This window comes from Phalangium opilio, unplaced genomic scaffold (genome assembly GCF_054372755.1).
Source record: "Phalangium opilio isolate 3A_F unplaced genomic scaffold, DU_Popi_V2 ptg000002l_1, whole genome shotgun sequence".
NCBI classification, from domain to species: domain Eukaryota; kingdom Metazoa; phylum Arthropoda; class Arachnida; order Opiliones; family Phalangiidae; genus Phalangium; species Phalangium opilio.
This window is the reverse complement of record NW_028324144.1, coordinates 262,159-283,864: the sequence shown is the minus strand read 5'-3', so window position 1 is coordinate 283,864 and position 21,706 is coordinate 262,159. Positions and strand designations below refer to the sequence as shown.

Genomic DNA, 21,706 nt, shown 5'->3' with positions numbered 1-21,706 from the left:
CCGGCATTTGGTCCTGGCACTTAACAATTACGGAAAAGTGAAAGTCGGAAGTTTTATCTCGTCGAGGGAGTTTCGTTGGAACCTTCAATAACGTCAAAGGCAAATCCGGATATATTTAAAGATAAGAAATGGCGGAAGTTTCCCAGTGAGATAAAATCATTTTTTCACACACACTCGAGAAAAGCGACCCGAGTCAAGTACCGTAAATAAACTTAGGGAGAAAAACTGTTTAACAGCTTTACCATCGACGAAATTGAAACGCGCGTCACTTGCAATCTTAAATTAAGATACGCCTTTCTTCGCCGCAACATCGTGTCTCGATATTTTGTCTGTTTTGTCACCCATTTAATGGCCACAGAACCAGTTAGAAACTTGGGGGAGGGGGGGGGCAAACCGAGGGGTAAACCACCAACTTACATGGTTCCCTTTGACGGACATCGTACAAATGTTTTTGGCAAACTTCATTTCAATATCCTAAAGCTTTATAATCTTCTAATTAACTTAATCTAACGGAGTAATTAAGTTTAAGTTCTGTCGCGAGACAAACTTAAATAAAAATATTCTTTTTCTTTTTGTGGCTTATAAACCTCGGGTCCTTGGCAACTCGCGAATTAGATTTTATCTTTCTAGGCAAATAAAATTCATTTGAATCCGAAAGGGAAAAAAAACCTTGACTTTTTCGAATCCCATCAAAAGCGCGCAGACAATTCTTAATGAAATAAAACGGGCATATTGAAACCTCATAAAAATAATTACGCCCCAAAAAGTAATAAAAACGAAAATTAATTAAATTGATCTCGCCAATCAGAAACATTATATGGAATTCCGGTTTCCATATCCTTAACCCTTCCCCCGCCCCCCCCCCAGGTCCGGGTTGAGAATTACTTAGCCATCCGTCAAAAAACGAACGTATTTCAGTATTACACCATTTTCATCTTAAAAAAACCAAGTTTTATAGATCGGAGAATTGTAAAATCTACGAAATAAACCATCTTTTCTCGCTTTTCCCAAAGTGAATGTGATATGGAATACTTTGTTTTTAACAATAACTAAGGGTTGGGGTCAGGATGGTTGGTACGGGTAAGGAGGTCGACCTAGTTTACCCAAAGCGAGTTTTTCTTCTGTTCCCCCAATTATTAGGCTAGTTCAGCGGCGAGGCGAGGGGTCAAACCTAACGATTTTCCAATAACAGACAGGTGTTTTTTAACAAAAGAAACGGACGAATTTCGAAGCATTTTTCTCATCCCTCGCCGACTAGAATATATTTAAGAATAATCGAAGAAATAGATAGTTTACACACACACGGAGGATTGATACCATTTACATGCACCAGGAGGCCGGGCTACCTTGAGAACAGAAACCCGTTCGCCAGGAAGTGGGCGTTCTCGGGGCCAGAGTGTATAAATTCGTGTATTCTTTTCGAGGCGTAAGGTTTTCAATTCATTAATCATGGGCAAAAATTCACCAAAGAAAATAAATAAAAATAAAACTACAAAAGGTTATTGCCTTTATTCAATTTTTCTTCCTTAAAGAAAATAAAGGATACGGAGATCTGATCCGGAAATACGGCGTTTCCATGACAACTAAGCCCCCCAGGGGAGAGGGATAAAGAAATATGAATAATATTAACAATAATTAAAGCTTATTATTATTATTATTATTATTTTTAGAGGCATATCCCCGTTCAGTTAGCAATTAACAAAGGAGTCTTATTATAATTTTATGTAAAAATGGACCCGCACCTTAATTGGTTTTGGTTCTATTCGATAAATTAGTTTAAAATTATTTTCTAGCTAAGCCTGATTGGTAATCGATTGAAAGAGATGATTTACTATCCCTTTAAAAGGGGAACTAGACTAATTGACGGATGTTTAATGTCTTTGCTATCAGTCGTTTAAATTTGAGGAGCGCGGGCTGTTACTTAGTTAACTAACATAGAAGAAGAGGACCGACCTCCATATCTGCATGCCTGAGGCGGCGCGTGTGTGTCCCCCGGACCAAAGCCCACACGCTCTTCCGGATTGGTCTTCCATTTCTTGTCCCCCGGTTTTTAATCGATGACGTCACACTCTTTCCAATATAAAGGAGACCGGCTAACCTATCCCGACACTTAATTCGAAACCCAAGTTCATCCGAGTCGAGTCATATCTCGCATCCCTGACCAGCTAGCTGACCGTATCATTCATTTTTTGTTCAACTCAACTTCAATATCCCACAGGTAGGAATAGAAATACCACGTTTTAACTATTACTTTTAATATTAACAATTTAAAATTATCGTATTTTTCGGTTAATTATTTGGCAATTAGTCATTTATCATTAAGATAAATAAATTTAATTAGCATAAGTCGCGTGTAATTTTATCTATTAGATTAACTAAGTCCGGGCTGGCTTCCGCTTTCGGAATAGGCGGAAGAATTTTTGGTTTTTCAAAAGAAGTTTAGCTCGTCTTTCTTTGATAAGATAATATAAAGATACTCGAATCTCTCGAGTTACTTTAAAATAGATACATTCATTCATTTCTAAAACATCGTAACTTCAATTTAATAAACGCGCGGTTACAATGTTTTTGAAATGAAACGAGAGTATCTTAAAAATACCTAGACAGATTGAAGGAATAAAGAGATATCGGTTTGTTGGTTAAGATAGAAAGATGGTGGCTATAAAAAAGAGAGATGAAAGTGGCGGATCCTCTTTGTACATCAAGATAGTCATGGTATTCTTGCCCGTAACCATCCTCCTCTTGAGCTTCTCGACGCGTCATCAATGCGACGCGGCCAGTTACTACGGATTACGGTTTGGGGGATCACCGCGATTCCAAGGAAATCAAAGACTCTTCATTAGGCAACAACATCCCCGAGGTAGACCACGACACGGATTAAGATTAATTTTGGGCTCAATTAATTATTTATATTTTTAATTTTTAACGCGCGATAGTGGCTACGAGGCAAGTCAGTACGTGGCAAGAGTTTCAACGTCTTTACGGTAATGGGGAAGGAGGAACAGCTTTGAACCCGGAAGAAGACGCCGGAACCGGAAGAGCATCGGTTATCAGTCAGTCTTGTTCCGACGAGGTAAGTTAAGAATTTAAATAAAATTCTTCTTCCTTGGATTTTAGTTAGTTCTAGAGTTTGTAGAATATATTGTCAGGCGAGAAAGCCGACTTATAGGGGTAGACGATAATGCATTTTTCCCATAGCGCCTGTAGAAATGTTTCACCCGCAATACACTAACGTTATGAGGACATGTAAACTTTTGGGGGCCATTGAAAATTTTGAAAACTTCTAAACCCGGTTAATTCAAGTCTATTTTAATTAAAATCAAAATTATTACATTTATTTCAACATTTACGCGTGACCTAACAGAGTTCTAGCTCACTATAGCCCAACCTTTGACCTCTGACCCGTGTTAAACTCCCCGTAATTACTTTCATTGGGTTTCTATTTATTTAATCCGAATTAGGAGCGATTTTTATGCGAAGAATGCACAAAGAGCGCCAGAAACGAAGTGGTCTTTCCTTTGTGTTGCGGTAAACGCCAGGGAATGTTCGAATGGTGTCAGCGCTTCATGAACTTTGAACTCAAGTCCGATTAAAGCGGCGGCCGGAATATCTATAGAACATCTCGCGTAAATTCTCTCTCGCCCATTTCTTTTTCGCTCTCCCAAAATCCCAAAATCTTTCTTTTTCCGAATCCGATCAAAGCCAGTCGCGACCGAATAATGATGACACTAACGAAGATCTAAGCTCTTCCTAGAAAGACCAAAGGCGTCAACATCTAATTCCAATTCCTCGGAATCAGGGTGTTGCCCTCCCAAAAAAAAAAAAAAAAACCCGAAGCAAGCCCATTTCGTCGCCCCACATATTCGCCTTAATTTCATTAATTAATTATTCCTATATTTATTCATTTTGTTTATCGAGTTCTTGTTTACTCGTAGCGCGAGACGGTCACTGACCCCTGACCCCTTTTATAGCTAAGGTATAACTCGGACCACCTTTTTTACAATCTCGTACGTATTATGCAATCTCTAATTATTATTCAAGAACAAAACTATTTTCTAGTCAGCCTTAAACTTTAAACTTATCACAATATTTATTTATTTATTTATTTGTGCATATTTAATTAACGTATTTATGCGGTATATAACTTTAAACATTTTAATTAGAATAATTAATAATTAAAAATAGGTCTAATAATTAATTAATTAATTAAATGAAATTTGTTGTTTGATAATTAGGTAGAAATAATAAATTATTAGTATTATATAAATATATATTACGATAAGAGTAATAATATATAAAATAAAATTGATTATATTTTGAAACTAATTTTGGTTTTTGTTTTTGCGCTTGGACAATTGTTATAGTAGATTGTCAAGTGCGCTTGGTATCTAGGAACTCGCAGTCAAAACAAATTTCTATTTTGGGGGTGGAAACTTCTAACTGATTTAGGGTTAAATATACGGGGAGATTATCTGGAAAATTAATAGATTGGAAATTGAAACGTCGCGACGAGAGACAAAAAAAAATCAGTGTCAGTCTCGATTGACAGTTCCCCTTTTATTCGACTTGGAGGACAGATAAGATCTTCCATTTATTTTAAAGATAACACCAATAATTAATGCATTCATTCAATTCACCCAAGAATAGTTAACGCAAATAACACCGCTCATTGGGAATAGTTTTTGGTAATAAGAAGAATTATTTCAAACAATCACGATTCATTTCGGGGAACGCGTGACACATAACCCTTTCACCTTCGATATTATACGGGGTGACCTTTAACCTGAAAAATCTACAGCCGCCTTATAGGTGTCTCAAGTTTGGGAAAGGCTGAACCCCTAGACTCTGTGACCTTTCACCTCAAAGGTCTAGAGGCGTCTTAAGTTTGGGAAAACTCTAAACTCATTTGGGAATCTCGGCCGGGCTATTGAATATTAGTGGGAGAAGGCGATAAACGCGAGTTTGTTGATAAAATGTAAGAGAAAGAAAGAGATAGCCAAGAAGTGGTTCGCGGTCGGTGGTACGGAATTCGGGGGCAGCTAACACGTTTATGATTTGATCAAACACAACGCTGGGGTTTCAATGCGTAAAAAAGCGACGTTGTAATTGGTGGATGACCGATTAAACCAAGGAACATCAATCGATATTTATCGTTTCTCACGCATTGTTCCCTAATCGAAATGATTTTTTGTTGCTCGTGAGAAATAAATCGAAAATAGATTCGATCGAGTCATAACCAATTACTAAAAGATATTGGAAGATTTTTTTTTGATATATATCCTCCTTGGGTTTAACGAACTTCGAGGTGTGTTCGTACCTATCTAGACTATTAAGATTGGCGCCTTCTAATTTCCCAGTGACTTTTCTGGGTTTATTTTTTTTTTTTTTGGCCGGTTTTTAGAATTGATCGTCTGTCTCGATGACAAAATGGTTCCCCGTTTTGATTTGACACGTGTCAAAGCCATTTTAAAGGAGGACGTCCCTTCTGTTTGCCTAAAAACTCTTAAAATGCGTTGTTCCATAAGTTCATAAAGATACGTTCCTTACATAAGTTTGAAGTTTGTAATTTCTGGTAACTTAGAAACTGGAGCTTGTAATTTTGAAGTGAGTGAGTTAGGTCATAGATTCGAGGTAAAGCGAGGGAGGCCTGGTGAGTGGGGCGCTGCTGTCAAATTTGGGCTTAGTAATGCACAGACTAAATAGGACCTAGATGGAACTTGGTCCTGCATGCAAAATTAACCACCACCGAGTGTAGTTAGGACTTCAATTGAATTCTCGCTTCCGTCGTTCTCCTTCTCGAACTAGTTATCTCGAGTTGTCTGTAAGTCTCACAGTAGCATTACGAACTTGTATTGGTAGCGCCATTCATACTTATGGAAGGAACATATCACTTATAAACATACGCGGTCATTCCAAAGACTAACTAGAGCTGCTTCTACTGGTTGTTAATTCATCCGCGGTTTTGAACCAATTATTATTCATTTGGGAGCGTGGGCGGCGCGTCAAACGTTTCCTAGAAGAAAGGAACTCTTTTTCAGATTCTCAACCCTTTGGCCTCAATTTGTTGATTGAAAAACTGAAAGACAGCGAAAAAACAAAACGCTTAAAACGCCAGCGAGGGTTTTTTTTAGCGCGATTAAAAATGACTAGGGAGAGAGGGTGTGGGAGGTCATTTTGACAAAACCATTTGTTTGTCGTCAAGGGCTCCTACTCTATACGTATTGTCTAGATTTCGCAGACTTAAAAAAAATTAGTGGTTATGAACTTTTAATCTGTGACTAACTTCCCTCGGTTTCTGTTATTACGACGTACACACTTATCACGTGCAAAAGGCTCTCTTTGTTCGAGGGGCTATTCACTGGCGGATAAAAATGACGGGCAAAGTTGCTGGCCATTTCCACCAGGGATGCTCTAGCTAATTTGAAATCATTATCAGGTTCCTATAGCCGACTTTTCCAGGTTTTTCCTGGACTATTTCAGGCAAGGACAATTTGTTAAACAGGGATATTTGTTAAGCTAATATTACAAACAAGCGACAACTCTCAATTTGGTCAATTATCTTTTGACCACGTACTTATCTCGACAAGCGTAACGCTGACCGCTGCAACACGTGTTCAACTTGGCTATTTAGAACTAAAATCAAATGAACCCTATCCCATATTTTCCCGCCACTTCATTTAAATTTCTAAAATTTCTGGCCCCGATCTCTCGTGGGTAGAGTCGGAAGAAGCGCGATGAGAATGAGACGGGGTAGTAGTGAGTGTCCCCTCGAGTGTATCGGTACTTAACCGAGTCCTTTTTTTAATTATTATCTTGCCTTATTATTCTTTTTGTAAAAACGATAAATATTTTCGAGTTACTCCTTAGTAACAAACAATTCCTCGTCGACTATATTTGGCCAAAAATATTTCTCAGTTAAATTAAAAAGGGGGAATTTCAGTAATTAATTATCGTTGGTAATAATATATATTACTTGATAAAATTGAATGACGTCATTAAATTAATAACCCTATAGAAGCGGGGGCATATCAAAGATTAACTTAGGCATTTTCAAAGTTCACGAAACTAAGAGCCCCCCGTTAATTCGCTCCCGGGAAAAGAAATGTCAAAACCTTCTCCTACAATGAATAAACAAGAATATCATATTATACTTTTTCATCTAAAATATACGTCTATATTAGGTAGAACTGAATTTTTTGCAAAATTGCGTCTGTAAACTTCATCGAACATATCTGCAGTTTTTTTTAAAAGGCTTTTGCCCGGGGATACCGCGATAACTTTGTAATTACACTGCAAATTCCGTCCCGCATCGCGGATCAAATACAAACTTGGCGTGTTTGCACTTTTTTTATTAAAATCTGGGTGCAGACAAAATACAATGCAATTTTAATAGTGCAAATAACGCAGGGAGATGGAAATTGCTCTTTTTGTCGGTCTCCGATTGTCGTTACCAAAAGTATTTTAGTATGGTTGGATGGGGGACAAATTGGACTATAACAAACTCAAAGGACATCCCCGTATCTCTAATAGAACCAGAGTTACGAGCCTCCAAAGTTTATTGTTAAAAATCAAAAGTAACCTAATAACAATAAGTGAGACGATACCATAAGTTGACGAAGATATTGAGGTAGCCTCAAGTTTAAAGTATCCTTGGATGGGGAGCAAATAGGACTATAACATACTAAAAGGAGATGCCCGTATCTCTAGTACAACAAGAGTTATGAGCCACTAAATTTTTGCGTTAAAATCATAAGTCACATAATAACGATAAGTGAGCCCATACCATATGTTGACGAACATTTTGCTTAATTACTCGTCCCCTGCTTGTCTTAATTCCAAGTCTTTAGTATGGTTAGATGGGGGACAAATTGGGCTATAGCATACTCAAAGGACATCCCCGTATATCTAGTAGAAAAAGAGTTAGAAGCCTCGAAAGTTGAGTGTCACGTTAACCCTATGGAGAGGATGCTGAAAAATATTTCGCTTAATTATTCGGGCGATGATTGTTGTAACCCCAAATATTTAGTAAGATTGCAAAGGGGAGAAATAGGACTATATGGTATTCAAAGGACTTCTTACAGAACCAGAGTTACGACAATACATATTTTTCATCACCTAGCTAGTGTTTTCGTTTCCGATTAAAGTGGCAGAAGGTAAAAACACATATTTCGCTATCAATGCGTCAAGGACTAATTTCTAGGAATCTCTTGGAAACAGAGCGTACTTTTCACTCCCAGCGAGTTTCAAGGAAAAATTTAAATTAGAATAATATAAAAAGATACATAATCTTTTAAAAATATCCTCTTACGTCCTTGGTTCGTCGTCTAGCTCCCCAAACCAACTCAAAAGGCTATGCCGCGTAAAATAACTGATTATATAAAGATCTCTAAAAACCGAAACTAAAGATATACGACCTATTTTTCATGACCTATTATCTCTTCTTTAAAACGCGTTGCCGCGGATGGCTCGTTATAAAATTCGAGACAGTTTTAAAATATCCTTGACACGATACACCCATGTCCTGACTTCCCAGGTACCGTATCAACCCTGAGACGATTTTCTATCTCTATTGGGCCATGGTGTCCTCTCGAGACGGCCCTGCAGATATTAAAGGCCATACTTGAACAAAGAGAGAGAAGGAGCTCTCGGTGTCGAACGACGAAGAGAAAAGACAATTCAATTGGGAGCCGCGGAACAAGTACTTAAAGAGTTTATCCTAGTTCCGAGAGACTTACAAGCTCTTAAGCAAAGTGACGTTAAGATGAGAGAGAGAGAGAAAGCCGAGTTTTCTTAGAGTTAATCAAAAGATAGGGAGGGGGGCCAGCCTGGTTTCGTTCGCTCCTTGACCGGAAGTGACTTATTTTTTATATTCTTCTAAGACCTTAAGTCCGTCGTGACTAAAATTCCCAATTCCTTAATATTTTAGGATTAGAGAGAGTTGAAAGCGTTAAGGGTTTGGCATTTGATAAGTTTTGACTGGCTCCAAGAATATATTGTAAAATAGGCGATACTCCTAAGATAATATCGTAAAGGGTGCCCTGAACAATGGGAAGGAAGATAGAAAAAAGGAGAAAGTGGGCCAAGAGACAATGACGTCACATATATTACATTCCTAACTCGAACCAAGTTCAAATTCACCTTCTCTCTCCTTAATTTATTGTCACTAAATTGAAATTGCGAGACTAGAACACACCCAAAGTACCCGAGATAATTCCCCCCCCCCACTGCACTATTCTTAAACTCTCGTGCTATTTCCACTTGACGCTTAATCATCCTTAATACAATATTCAAGGAGCGCTGATTAAAAGGTACTTTACTACGGTTTACTAGCGTAAGGTGGAAAGCTACGGCTGTCAGAGAGTTATTAAGAGACAGACAGAGCGGGGTATTTCTTATTTAGTATCATCCTCCTCCCGCAATAGAGGGGGTTCCCCCTCCCCCTACCTAGGCGATGTTGCAAGAATTTCCAAGTGAAATCATGTCGACTATTGCTATATTGCAATTGCGTAAAACATTTGAAATTGCGCAACTGGAATGACGTGCGCGCGCGAAAATAAGTTTTAAGCAAAATGTTCTCAGTCTCTTTCATAACTGATAAGTGCATGCGTGAGAATCGAATTCTCCGTATCTTTGCGCGCAATAAAAACTCTCCTTCTGAATTCGAAGAAGAAGATCACGTAGGCCCTCATTAAAACAAATTGATAGCCGCGTGGCCCTTGACCCCCGCATCCCAAAATACGCCACTTCTATGGCATAAATAAATAGATTAAGTTCTTTATAGAATTTCTAGATCGGCTTTTGTAATTACGATCTTCAAGATGTCCGGGTTTTTTTTCCACGCTTAGCCAACCGTTTAACTATTATATAGGGTGTATTTTCCTTGGCGCTAAAAGATAAAGGGTGGGGTGGGTGGGGGGAGGGCATTCTTCGAACTTGAATTATTTGGCAATATCAGATTGAGAATGGCGGAAAAACATTAGATTCGAGTTTATTATTTTCACGATCATTTCACGGGGTGTTTATTTTGAGTTATTAATCACTAATCAGAGGCTGATCGGCGACGCTTTTGATTGGTCATAAATAACACCCCCGCTCCGTGCACGAGCTCCAGGCATGAGATTAACAGCGAGACGAGACGCTTATCGCCATGAAAAGACAAATATATCGAGGGGGAGCTCGCTATAAACTATTTATACTTCGAATCGATTAAGATATAGTTACTAATTAAACGCAAGATTATTTACAAAATATTTTCCATCTATAAAACCAGGGATAGATTTAATTTTAGAAGTAGGAATGGAGAACAGAGTAATACCTGGGCGCGCGTCATAGACCCGGACCCCCCTTCCCCGGGACGGGGGGGGGTTTGATAGCGACGGAGTTAAAAAGGAATTACGTCACTATTTTTCGCCGTCCCCATCAGCAACGTTATCAAAACGTAGGGTTTTATGTGAGCAGCCAATAAGATAATTTAAACTTTTCGTTACGTGTTGGAGGAAGGGAGGGGCTCTATAATGGGGGGGGGGCTATGAGCCGGAATAACTGAAGTCAATACTAACCGTTAGACTCCATTCCTACTTCTAAAATTAAATCTATCCCTGATAAAACAAAAGACTGTCTCGACTTGAAACCGATTTATTTAGGAGACCAAAACCTTCCCACCACCTTAATTAACTCCTAAATAATGCATGGGTAATCGATAAGAAAAATAGCGTTGTCCTAATCGGCGGCCATAATGCAAAATGGCGTCCCCCCCCCTTCAAAAGTAAGGCGGGAACATTCTGACTCCGTACACTTTAACCAGCAAGAATAGCTTTATAGTCCTTATATAAAACCGTTATAAAGTTTTTAAAGGTGTCAATAATAAAAAAAAATCCCAGTCAAGTACATCATTTTATCTGCACTCGAATTTTGCCCACCAAAATTATCAGAGAAAATATTTTTTTTATCTGTAGAGATTTTTTAAACGCGATGGAAAAACAATTTTTTATGGACTTGTAGATCGCAAATCTTATAAGTGTTTCTATGGACTTTCAATTTGGAATTTCCGATTCGATTCAATTACGCGCGTCTTATTTCCGCCTTCGACCCACAACTTAGGGATACCATGGCATTAGGTCCCGGGGGACAAAATCGATAAGAAAAATATTCAATCCGAATTTATGGAAATATTATTTATTTCCTTGTTGGAAGTTGGAACGCCTTAAAACCTACGGAAATCTGTATTGGTTTAATAGTTCGAAACTTGACCATGTTCATTTTGCTATAGAACATCAAGATGTCTTTCTTTTTTTGCTCTAGAACATCAAGATAATTTGCATGGTAGATAGGTAGCGCAATTTTAAACTTGAAAACGTAAATTGACCCCGCGTACGTCATCGGAGAAACCTAAACTAGCCCGCATTCAACTCCGTAATTAATTAAATAAATTAATTAGTGGATCTCCGCAGTTGAGAAAAGGGGAGAGGGGATTCTAGTACGTCAAGGTCATGATACCAAATTTAATTGCAGCACCACTTCCGCCACATTATTTTATCCAAGAAAATAAACCCAGGATTTCAAAATTAAAACTAAATATTTTGCCTTGACCGTTTTTCTCCACCATTAAAGGGTTAATAATTTTTTTAAAGAAATAAGGTAGAGTGTCGTAATGAGGCCTTATTTTAGGAATTAATCGTTAACATAATTAGGAATTTTATTGCAATTTCGCGTCTAAGAATTAAAATAAAACGAACGCATGAAAGGTTAGAAGCCCCGTGGTGGTGTTATAAGATTATTCCAAAAATAAGTGGAGATAATAATAAACAGCAGCATTTCGCGATTACACCCCCGCAATAGAAACGGCGTGTAACTTTCACCGCCAACCAAAAGTCTGCCACTTTCTCTCTCGCCAATTCTAGCTGGCTTTTCCCAGACACTCACTCACTCACTCAGAGTCACTCGAAGCCCGGAGAAAGAAAGAATACGTCATCCCCGGCTTCCTAATGTTCTATTTAATCGCGCCCATTCGGATTGGTCCCTTTATAATCGCCCCGATAATATTAGTATTTGGCATTGGGTGAAACCAACCAAACTCGAATCCCTTTTCTTAGTCCCGGGGGTAACAACGAGACGAAAAAGAAAAAAGAAATGAAATATATTTTTTGGTGGAATATATAAAGATTCGGGAGCTCTTCATCCCCATTCAGATTGGATTTATTCTCTCTACACACGACTCTTCTCCTCGTGGATCATTTGAGCAAACAACCTTTCTTTTTTTACAAAGAAACTCGGTAAGTTTCGAATCTCCATTACTTTAACTTAATTTAATTACGTTTAAAGGTTCCCCGCTATAAAATTTGATTTACATAAATTAAGGAAGGATGTTTTCAGCGAATTGCTTTTATCACTTTGGGCGTGGATCGAACTTAAAAGTTTTCGGTAGATTTTTTTGAGAGGGCGTTAAGGGAAAGAACCGTGTCACGTGACCGGGCGGTTGCAATTTTTTCTCTTTAAAGTGGCTAGTGACTAAAATGAACATCTACAATAATGAACTAATGTCGTTTGATCATTTTCTCTTTTAGAGTAAGTCACCGATACACATCTCGTGAAAGGGACTTAGCGACTGTTTTTGGCAATTAAAGTCGGGTTTGAAAAATATCATGTTATTCGGTATCTACTCGGTTCGAAGTATCAGCACCATCATGATCTTGGCATTATGGATGTTGCCGGCCTTGCTGAGACAAGGAGGCTCGCTCCTAGCGACGGCCAACCCTCACCCCGAAATTAACCGAAACGACATCATGGGGCAATGCCTACCGGGCTCGGACATCAGAGACGTCTGCGAGAGGTGCGCCAAGACAACGAAAAGCGAACTAGCCTATCTCTTATGCTGCGACGATAGCGTCAACGTCCGAAACTATTGCCATCAATTCCTCAACTTTGACCTCCACGGAAAGAGAAACGCCAAGAAGAACAGAAAAATCAGACAAGCTTCGACGGCGCCGGAAAATATTAGAAATACTTTGAGCAACACGTGGTTCAACGCGGTATTGAATAATGGCGCCTAACGCGCACGCGCCGTGCTCAACAAATTCTAGGTACATTAACAAATTTCGTAGCGTTTTATGGACTCTAAAAATAAGAGATCTTTTCGAGGACTCGCTAAGGCGAGAGAGAGAGAGAAAGAGAGACCACGCTATTTAGGTTATATTAAAATTAACGTGATATTGTCCTTAATATATATATAAATATTTATTTCAAAATATAATTGATTTATTTTAGACGTTTTAACGGGATGATTTTGGCCAGCCAATTAACGAGGCCAATTAAAAAATAAATTTGACTCGGAAAACTAATTAGGAAAACCCCCATGATAAATAATTAAAATTAACGAAGGATTTTGCTCAATACATTTTTGTTAGCGTTTCACGCGTGACATTTAATTTCACGCGAAACGCGATTGTGTTCTGTGATAAGATACTTATTTTGTAATACAACCGAGTTTCAATTGTAATTCACGCTTATTACCACGGCGTACTATGAGAGTAATAATAATTAAATAAAAATGTTTCTCAATTTTATAAAAATGCTAATTAATTTATTTCTGGTGACGGTAAGGGCGTTACGTCACGCTACGTCACGAGAGAGAGTGTGCTCGAACTAAAGCCGGTAGGTACGTACAACGGCCTTGAAAATGTATTAGCGCTAATATATTCATAGATAAAATTCTTAGTATTTCGGTTTTGGCTAATTATATCTTTAAAAAAGTAGTAGCGGCACTCGAGCCTCTTCTCTACTAATAACTAACACCGTCAAAGGCGGAGAGACGCCGATAGCTCACTCGAGCCGGACGCCAATGACGTTCGTTATCGCTTCTTAGTTCTGATTTAAAAGTAAGTACTGGGGTTGGAAGTGCAGCGCCAGGCGCCAATAAGTGACTCATCTCCTAAGAATGTCTCCTTTTACGTAACTGATAAACTAGAACTAAACGCTATAATATTTTACGAAAGTCATCATCGAGTTCGGGTCAGAATCGAGTCGATTTTGGGGACGGAAAGACGCGGCGCGAAAAAGTTAATAGAGTGGTACCGAAAGGGGAGGAGCTACGGGGACGTGACGTCAATACTGGTATAGTCTAAATCGCGTGGCCTTAGCCGAGATGACGACTTCCAATATGGTCGCCAAAACCGAGGTAAGAGATAGGATAGGAGGGTGTGACGTCACGAGAAAGTTCGTGGTAGCGGACCTTGGAGGCGCGCTACCGATTGAAACGTCATTTCCGCTCAACCCAACTTGTTATTTGCCACTCTAAAAGGTTGAGTATAAGCGACTTCTTTGGTCAGGCCGAGTGACGAGTGACTCACGAGTCACGACACGGGTATGGACAGTTGCGCCCCCAACTTGATTATGTTCCCGTTCCCGGGCAAAACCCCTACCTTTTGTGGCAACAAATTTTCCCGAAGAAATTTATTGGTAGCAATTATACTTATTGCGATATTATTAAGGGAATAAGTTTAAACTTTGACTCATGTTTTGAGTTTCGCAATTTGTTGTAGAGATCACCTTCCGTTGTTTATTGATTATCGAATAGTTTGCCAAGGGTGCCGCCATCGTAATCAATGGGGTCAAGGGTTAAGTGGGGGGCGGGAGAATGATAAAGAAACGAAGGGGATGACCTCCGTCGCGTATTTTGATGATTACGAATGAATTTCGATGTTTTCGAGAGGTTTTTGTAGGTCATCTTTAAGGGGTTTAACTTTTAAAAATGTCATTTATCTGTTTATCTTGATTGTTTCAAATTACGGAAGGACTAAATTTCGCGGAGCGATAACCGCGTGTTTGTTTCGTAAATAGCTAATCAACGCAGCATTTTTTCGAAATGGCAAATATCTGATAATCAACAATTGCAAATTGGATAATACAGCCATTTCCCTTAAGTAGTTACTTAAAAACAGCTTAACACGGGGGAAACACGTGTTGGGACCCATTAACCAAGGCCTAAACTTGACGCCATAGAGATATATGACAAAGACGAGTGACGTGTCACGAACCTGAAAAGCACCACGGGGGTCTCCCTGGTGATGAATGACACTTTATAAATAACTGGAGTAGAAACTTGAAAATTGCATCTCGGGTTTCCGATTTTCTCAATTAATTCTAATGAATTTCATATTCTTAATTGATAAAGATTATTTTAAATTAAAATTATCTTATTTTGTAAATTTATTTACGAAACCTTTCGCGATAATTTTATCTAAATTAGAAGATGGTTTCTACTCTTAATGGTTTACATCCTCCTTGGTTTTAAAAATGGCGCAAACCAAAAAACAAAACGTCATGATTCAACAAGTTACTTGTTAAGCCTTGGTCTCAAACTGTAACTGCGTGTTAAGCCTAAAATATTCTTAATTACTAATTAGGCAATTTTCAATAATTCTTTATTTTGTATTTCCTACACTGATTATGAAAATAAATTACTTATAATATCATCCGACAAAAAAATATAAAATATGTATTTTTCAAGAAAAAAAAATAAAAAAGTATATTTTTCAACCGCTTAATTAATTAATTACTTTATCGCTTTAATTAAGAAATATACGATTTCTAATTAATAATTAAAATTGAAGAAAATCAAATCTTACCTAATAGGCTACGAGTAACAAACTAATTTATGGCATTTCTATTTATTTATTTTTTTTTTTTTTTCGTTTGTTATTTTTTCATTCCCGGTAATTCTTCAAAATAACAACAACTTAATTTTAATTATATAATTAATTACTTAATTAAAGTACACGTACTACCGCTTTGAAAGAAAAAAAATAATAATTATTAATATAGGTACTGCAGAAAATGTTCGTAACTAAAAAAAAAAAAATAATATTATTTACAGTATTTTGTAAACTCTTTAAATTTAAAAAAACAAAAACAAAATGTTTTCTTAATTGTTTTTTTTTTCTTTTCTTTATCGTAATTATTTTTACTTATTTACAGTAAGTATTAATTATTTTTAATTAAAGAAATAGACGGAAATAATTGATTGTAAATGAAAATAAAAATGGAACATTCTTCATTATTTTGGAATTATTTTTTTTTCGTTTGTAGTAAAAACTTGATTTATAAAATTGGAAATCTTTTTAAAAAATGGACCCAAACTGGACAAAATGTTTATAAAATACGCGGGGGTGGTGGTGGTAGGAATGTTGTTTTAAAGATCACCGATACTTTGTTGTTCCCGACTATATACGAAATGGCTGTAGAAGAATATTATTAATAAGTATTATTATTATTATTGTAGAAGTACTATTTTTGTTTTTTGGAATATTTAGACGAAAAAGGTCTATTTTTCTTGAAAAGTCCTTGAAAAAGCCTCAAAAAGGTCTATTTTTCATGAAAAAAGGTCTATTTTTTCTTGAAAAGTCCAAAAACTCCTTTTCTTTTGGACTTCTTTTCATTGGAATAAAGTTCTCCCTCGGAAGATCCGTCCGAAGACGGAGTTCGATGACGCGTGTCTAACGTCCCGGAATGCTTAGCGTGGTAACCACCGGGTGGCGCCGATTTAGGCGGTAATGACATGTGCCGAACGACGTTCGCCTGGGTTGGTAACCCTTTCTGATCCTGATAAGACTAGTCCGTGAAAAAATACAATTTAAATTAATACTTAACTAAACGATTATTTTAAAGGTGAGTCTGAAATACCTGTCTGAACGAAGCGTTTTCTCGATTGCCTTGATTTTGACGGTAAACTGAAACGTTATACGCGTCGATTAATTTAATTTAATTACGGTTCGTAATTAAGATTATTAATTAGGTAATTAAACAGTGACAATAATAAGAAAGAATTAATTAGCGTTAAACTAAAGAACTCACGCTGCCTTTCTTGTTCGTTATCGGAGGCAAATTTTAAATCGTCGTCGGACTCTTCGACGCGAGGTGCTTTGCCACGGTTAGGCGGAGGGTTATCGGGGAGGGGAGGCGGTGAGACCACCGATTCTAAGCGAGTGGGGGACAATTAGTTCGTGATTAATGCAAATAATAATAAAACACGTCAACAAAATCATAAGTAACAAAGCATAGGTAATTGTTGATTCAACCTTTTTGGTTCTAAAGTCAGTCGTTTTAAGCATTGATGACTTGAATTTAAATTAAACTTACTTTCATAAACGGCGGAGTCTTCGGGGATGACGTCTCCGTTGTTGGGGGACACGCCGTTATTCACTCCGTTTTGATGGTTCCCCGACGAATAATTGGAACCACTTTCGGGAGAACTTCCTAAAATATTAATTTCAAAACGAAAACGTTAGCTCCTGGCCTTTGGACGCGCGTCAGGATCTACGTGTGGCGAGCGAAACAACTGACCTGGAGTGTAAATGGGGGCCGGTCTGGTCGGTGAAGGTTGAAACTGTTGTATCCTGGACTTAACGGAGACCCGGTTATCGAAGGGAACCGCCTCGGTAGAACCTCGATGTAAAGGAACTCTGGGTGGTATAGGAGGTTTGGCCGAATTGTAAGGTTCGTCGGGCGAATCGTACTTAGGGGGAGAATTGCTCGGAGACGCTTGATGTTGTGGTTTAATAGCACCACCGTCGGGGAAGTTGGAGATTGACGCCAAGTTTCTATTAGGTTCGGGCGAGGATGTTCGACTAGAGGCGCTCGAGGTGGCGTTCCCGGCGGGATCTGGCAAATCAGGGGCTGCCCATGTATTACGCGCTACGAGTTTTACGGGGAAGACGTCAGGATTGGTCATGCAAACAACGTTAGGAACACCGAGAGCCCGAAGAAAAGACTTACCTTTGATATGCGCGTCGTAGCTGAGAAGTTGCATGCTGGGAGGTAGCGAAGCGTGGAAGGATAACTTGTCTAACCATTCTTGAAGGTTCTTGTCGTCGGCGGCCGTGAAGAGAAACTCGGCGCCATCCGATAGCTGCACCCTGAAGACGTGCTTCTTTTTGGTGTAATCCACCGCGCGGGAACATTTGGCTTGTAACAAATTGACGGGAGGAGCAGCCGCCAAGTTATCTATGAAACCGTCTTTGTCCTGTTTCAAACCCCGAACGGAAATTATTATTTATTACCACGCGCTAAGGGCCTTCGCCACGAAGACACAACGAACCTTGAAGAAGCAAAGTAGTTGTCCGCAAAGTACGGTGTAATAAGTTTTCCAGGATCTGATGGTGGCGCGTTTACTGCCACTCTGCAGTTCTTGTTTTCTATCCAAGAATCCTTCGATGTCGACTGGTGGTAAATTTTCCAAGGATCGAGGTCTGTTGTGTCCCGAAGCGGCCGCCGTGGCTCGTCTTCGGGTGGTGAAACTCGGTGTCCGTTTGGGTTTCTTGCTTCTTTCGTCCAATTTGAAGCTCTCCGATCTTTTAATGCCCAATAAATTGTCCTTCTTGGCGGGAGTTAAACTCTCGACCCTCATGGAGCCGACTCTCATCATGGGTGACAGAGTTTTGTCACTCGTGTCGTTCAAGGACTTTTGACTGGCGGCTCTGAACATCATACCGTGAGGTCGTATTTCCGGTACTTCCGCCTTTCCGTTACTGACGTCAATGTCGTCCGAGGCGTTGAAAGTAATTTCCTGGGTCCTGCGTCTCTCGTCTTCTCGCTTTCTCTCTTGGAGGATGCGTTGCTGTTCCTTCTTCTTCATGGCGTCGACGCGTTCCTGTTCTCTCCTGGAGGCTTCCAATTTCTTTTGTTCCTCTTCTTCCACTTTCAATTTGCGGAAGGCTTCCTCGAGTTTCGTGATTCTTTTCAAGGCGCTGAACTTGTCTTCTTGGGCTTCGATCGTTTTCTGAAAGTCCTCGTGTTTTCTGATCAATTCTTCGACGGCCGCGATCGAATCTCCGTAATGTTTGTCTTTCAAAATGGGTTGTCTGCTATGAATCCAAGCTTCCAGTTGATCAGCGTCGCGTTTAAACAACTGAGTATCCAAACTCTGCTCGTACAGGGATTGTCTACGATTCCACGTTTGAAGTAGGTTTTCGATGGCCCGATCCAATCTTTGAACCTTCTCCCTAATTTCGTCGGCCATAAAATGGCCGTCGGCGATCAGGGCTTCGCCTTGATCGTGGAATTTGGAGAAGGCGTCCAATCTGGTATCAATTTCGGCTTTGTATTCCTTGTGTCGGTCCAAAAGAGCTTCGGCTCCGGCCACGTCTTGTCCCAACTCGCTGGAAGTAATTAAAGCCATGGTTTCGTTGGCCCACGCCATCAATTCCCTGTATTCGTCAAAGTAAGCTTGTAATTGTTCGGCTTGATTCAACTTATTATTTCGGGAGGCGGAATTTTCCAGGAGTTGATTCCAAGTCTCGGAGACTTCCTCGTGTTTGGCTTCGATGTGTTCTCGGGCGTCCGGGAATTGGGTGGCCAAGCGACGCGCTTCTTCGACCAACATGACTACTTGTTCCTTGACGGCGGCCAAGTCCCGTTCGAATCCTTCGTGATGTCTGATTAGGGCTTGGATACTTTCGAGATCGTGTCCGTAATCTTCGCTAAGTAGCGTCGATTGTTTCTCGTGTATCCAACAAATGGTTTCGTCGGCGCTTCGGTCGAAAGTGTGAACTTGTTTGGCCCCCGTCAGAGCTTCCTGTCGCGAATGCGCGATGTCGTTCAGTTCTTTCCAAAGTTTGGATATTTCGGAACTCTTGGACTTAATCGTTTCCGACTGAGGATGGTTTTCGTTAATTAAAGATTTCGAGGTGTTTTTAACGAAGCTGATTCTGTCTTCGTTCGATTGCAAGTTGTTGGTGAAGGCTTCGAACTTTTGAATCAGTATTTCGACGTGCTCCACGTCTTTGCCGTAATCTTCGGAACTGGCCACGAGCGTTTGGTCTTGAATCCAAGCCGAGACTTCGTCGCACTCTCTCAGGAAGGCGAAGAGCTTTTTGCTTTCCATCAGTTTTCTTTCTCGCTCGTCGACTAACGATTGAAGTTCTTGGTAATGCGCTTCGACTTCGGCTTGTTTCACTCGAATATTTTCGGCGTCGAAATGGCCGCGTTCGATTAAGCCTTGACTTAGTTTCGACAGTTTATGGATGTTACTTTGGAAGTTATCAACGTCGCGGTCTAACCCGTCTAATTTCTTCAATAAAGATTGAACCGAATCTTCGTCCCGACCCAAATCGGAGCTCAACAAAGCCGGACGTTTCTCTTTCATCCAAGACTCGGCTTCGCTAGCTTCCGAATAGAACTGACAACCCCCCAACCAACGTGTTCCCATTAATTTTAATCGCAATTAGGCTTAAAACTATACACTTCATATTATTAATGAATAATGAAAAGCTAAGGAAATGGCTAAAGACACTGTCATTGACTGGGAAATTTTAAAGACACGGGAAAACCCTTTGATGATGACTCTCAAATTGTCCCCAGGACACTCGAGAGAATGTGTAGGTCAAATCAGCCCCGACTATCCTCAATTCAAAGCGTGGAAAAAACATAGAAAGAGTATGTACTTACGGTTTGCGACTCGACGGCGTCCAAGAGTCTCAACCTCCTGAGGCTGGCCATATCCTTCAAGGCCTGTACTTGAGCTTGAAGTTCCTGCAATTTGGTTTCGACGATGTTGGAGGCGTAATGATTGCTTCTGATCATCTGTCTGCCTTTACTGGAGACGGTGGCGATCAAGGGTTCGTGAGAATGAATCTCGGACTCGAGGGCGGCGTGTTTCTTTTGCAAATTCTGGACGGCGTTCAAACTGTTCCCGAGATCGGTGGACGAAGCCAAGGGTTCCTTTTCCCTGATCCACAAAATCTCGTCCTCAATGTCCCGGTAGAACTGATACAAGAGGAGGGCGTCTTCCAAATTCTCTCGTCGGATTTGCATGGGTTCGTGTAAGGACTGGTAATGGTTGACGAGGATTTGCGATTTCTCTTGAATCTCGTCTTTCATGAAGTGATCGCACGTTTGAAAACTGGCCGCCAAGTCCTTGACTTGTTCGATATTCTCAGCGTGATTATTGATGTCCGTTTCCAATTGCTGATGTTTCTTCAACAAATTCTGAACGGAAGTCAAATCTTTGCCGTGGTCCTCGGACTGCAACTGGTTCTCGACGTCGTCCATCCAGTGGTCCAAGTCGTCGAACATTCTGGTGACCAGCAAGGCTTGATAGGCGTCTTGCAGTCTCTCCTTTTTCAGTTTGGTATTATCTTGAAGTTGTTGCCACAGGGCTTCCAATTCCTGGATCTTGGTTTGAATCTCCATGGAGGCGAAATGTCCCGATCCGATCAACTTCTCGCCTTCGTTCAAGACAGCGTCGACTCTTCCCTTATTGGCGGACAGTTCCGCGTCAAAGGCCGTGTGTTTCTGTATCTTCGTCAACAAGTTGGTCGGGTCTCGGTAAGATTCGTCGGTGGCTACTTGCGTTTTTTCGTGGATCCAACCGACAACTTCGTAAATATTCCGCAGAAATTGCTGCAATTGCTTGGATTCTCGCAATTTGCGTTTACGGACTAGGGCCCCTTCCTTTAACCTATCTCGGCGTTGAATAATGGCCGAACAACGGGCCTGAATGGCGGCGCTATCGTAATGTTTGGCCGCCAACAGCGACATGGTCGAAGTCTCGAATTGCTCGACGCGATCGGCTTGAGCTACCATGGTTTTCTCGAAATTCTCGTGTTTGCGTAAAAGTCCTTCGACGCTACTCATGGAATCCTACCGGAATACACGCGGTTCTCAACTTTAAACGGGATTCCAGGCCTAGCCAAACTCCCCCAATAATCCCCGA

The 21,706-nt window shown here is 39.9% G+C and overlaps 3 protein-coding genes across 5 annotated transcripts in view; 2 read left to right on the top strand and 1 right to left on the bottom strand.

Annotated features, from left to right (window-relative positions):
* Window positions 1–2,652: 2,652 nt before the first annotated feature.
* LOC149718084 (uncharacterized) lies at window positions 2,653–3,654 on the top strand. Its single transcript, XM_089865712.1, has 3 exons — window positions 2,653–2,860; window positions 2,937–3,073; window positions 3,462–3,654. The coding sequence occupies exons 1-3, from the start codon at window positions 2,653–2,655 to the stop codon at window positions 3,591–3,593; spliced, it is 477 nt and encodes a 158-aa protein (XP_089721838.1). The 3' UTR covers window positions 3,594–3,654.
* Window positions 3,655–12,104: 8,450 nt separating this feature from the next.
* Window positions 12,105–13,568, top strand: LOC149718083 (uncharacterized). 2 transcript variants are annotated; one of them, XR_016382054.1, is made up of 3 exons: window positions 12,105–12,272; window positions 12,564–13,185; window positions 13,264–13,568. XR_016382054.1 is itself a non-coding variant. In XM_089867206.1 (2 exons), exon 2 carries the CDS (start codon window positions 12,642–12,644, stop codon window positions 13,047–13,049), a length of 408 nt encoding a protein of 135 aa, XP_089723332.1. In that variant the 5' UTR covers window positions 12,105–12,272; window positions 12,564–12,641; the 3' UTR covers window positions 13,050–13,568. The 2 variants fall into 2 exon arrangements, 1 of the variants encoding a protein (XP_089723332.1); XM_089867206.1 differs by having other exon boundaries at window positions 12,564–13,568.
* A 1,834-nt stretch (window positions 13,569–15,402) lies between these two features.
* kst (spectrin beta chain, non-erythrocytic 5 kst) overlaps window positions 15,403–21,706 on the bottom strand; it is a 38,666-nt gene continuing 32,362 nt past the window's right edge. The window contains exons 17-24 of one of the 2 annotated variants that reach the window (XM_089867202.1): window positions 20,440–21,633; window positions 18,092–20,170; window positions 17,770–18,016; window positions 17,338–17,688; window positions 17,134–17,250; window positions 16,849–16,971; window positions 16,678–16,724; window positions 15,403–16,605 (exon numbers count right to left, since the gene is read on the bottom strand). In XM_089867202.1, coding sequence (XP_089723328.1) covers window positions 16,381–16,605; window positions 16,678–16,724; window positions 16,849–16,971; window positions 17,134–17,250; window positions 17,338–17,688; window positions 17,770–18,016; window positions 18,092–20,170; window positions 20,440–21,633 — 4,383 coding nt within the window. In that variant the 3' untranslated portion in view covers window positions 15,403–16,380. The remainder of the gene's footprint in view (window positions 16,606–16,677; window positions 16,725–16,848; window positions 16,972–17,133; window positions 17,251–17,337; window positions 17,689–17,769; window positions 18,017–18,091; window positions 20,171–20,439; window positions 21,634–21,706) is intronic. The other variant, XM_089867203.1, reaches the window with a different exon arrangement.

Excerpts from the sequence above, each read along its gene's own strand:
- LOC149718084 (XM_089865712.1), top strand. The coding sequence starts at position 2,653 with ATGGTGGCTATAAAAAAGAGAGATGAAAGTGGCGGATCCTCTTTGTAC. Across the intron at positions 2,861-2,936 it reads TAGGCAACAACATCCCCGAG|TGGCTACGAGGCAAGTCAGT; the intron begins GTAGACCACGAC and ends AACGCGCGATAG. Across the intron at positions 3,074-3,461 it reads GTCAGTCTTGTTCCGACGAG|GAGCGATTTTTATGCGAAGA; the intron begins GTAAGTTAAGAA and ends AATCCGAATTAG.
- LOC149718083 (XM_089867206.1), top strand. The coding sequence starts at position 12,642 with ATGTTATTCGGTATCTACTCGGTTCGAAGTATCAGCACCATCATGATC.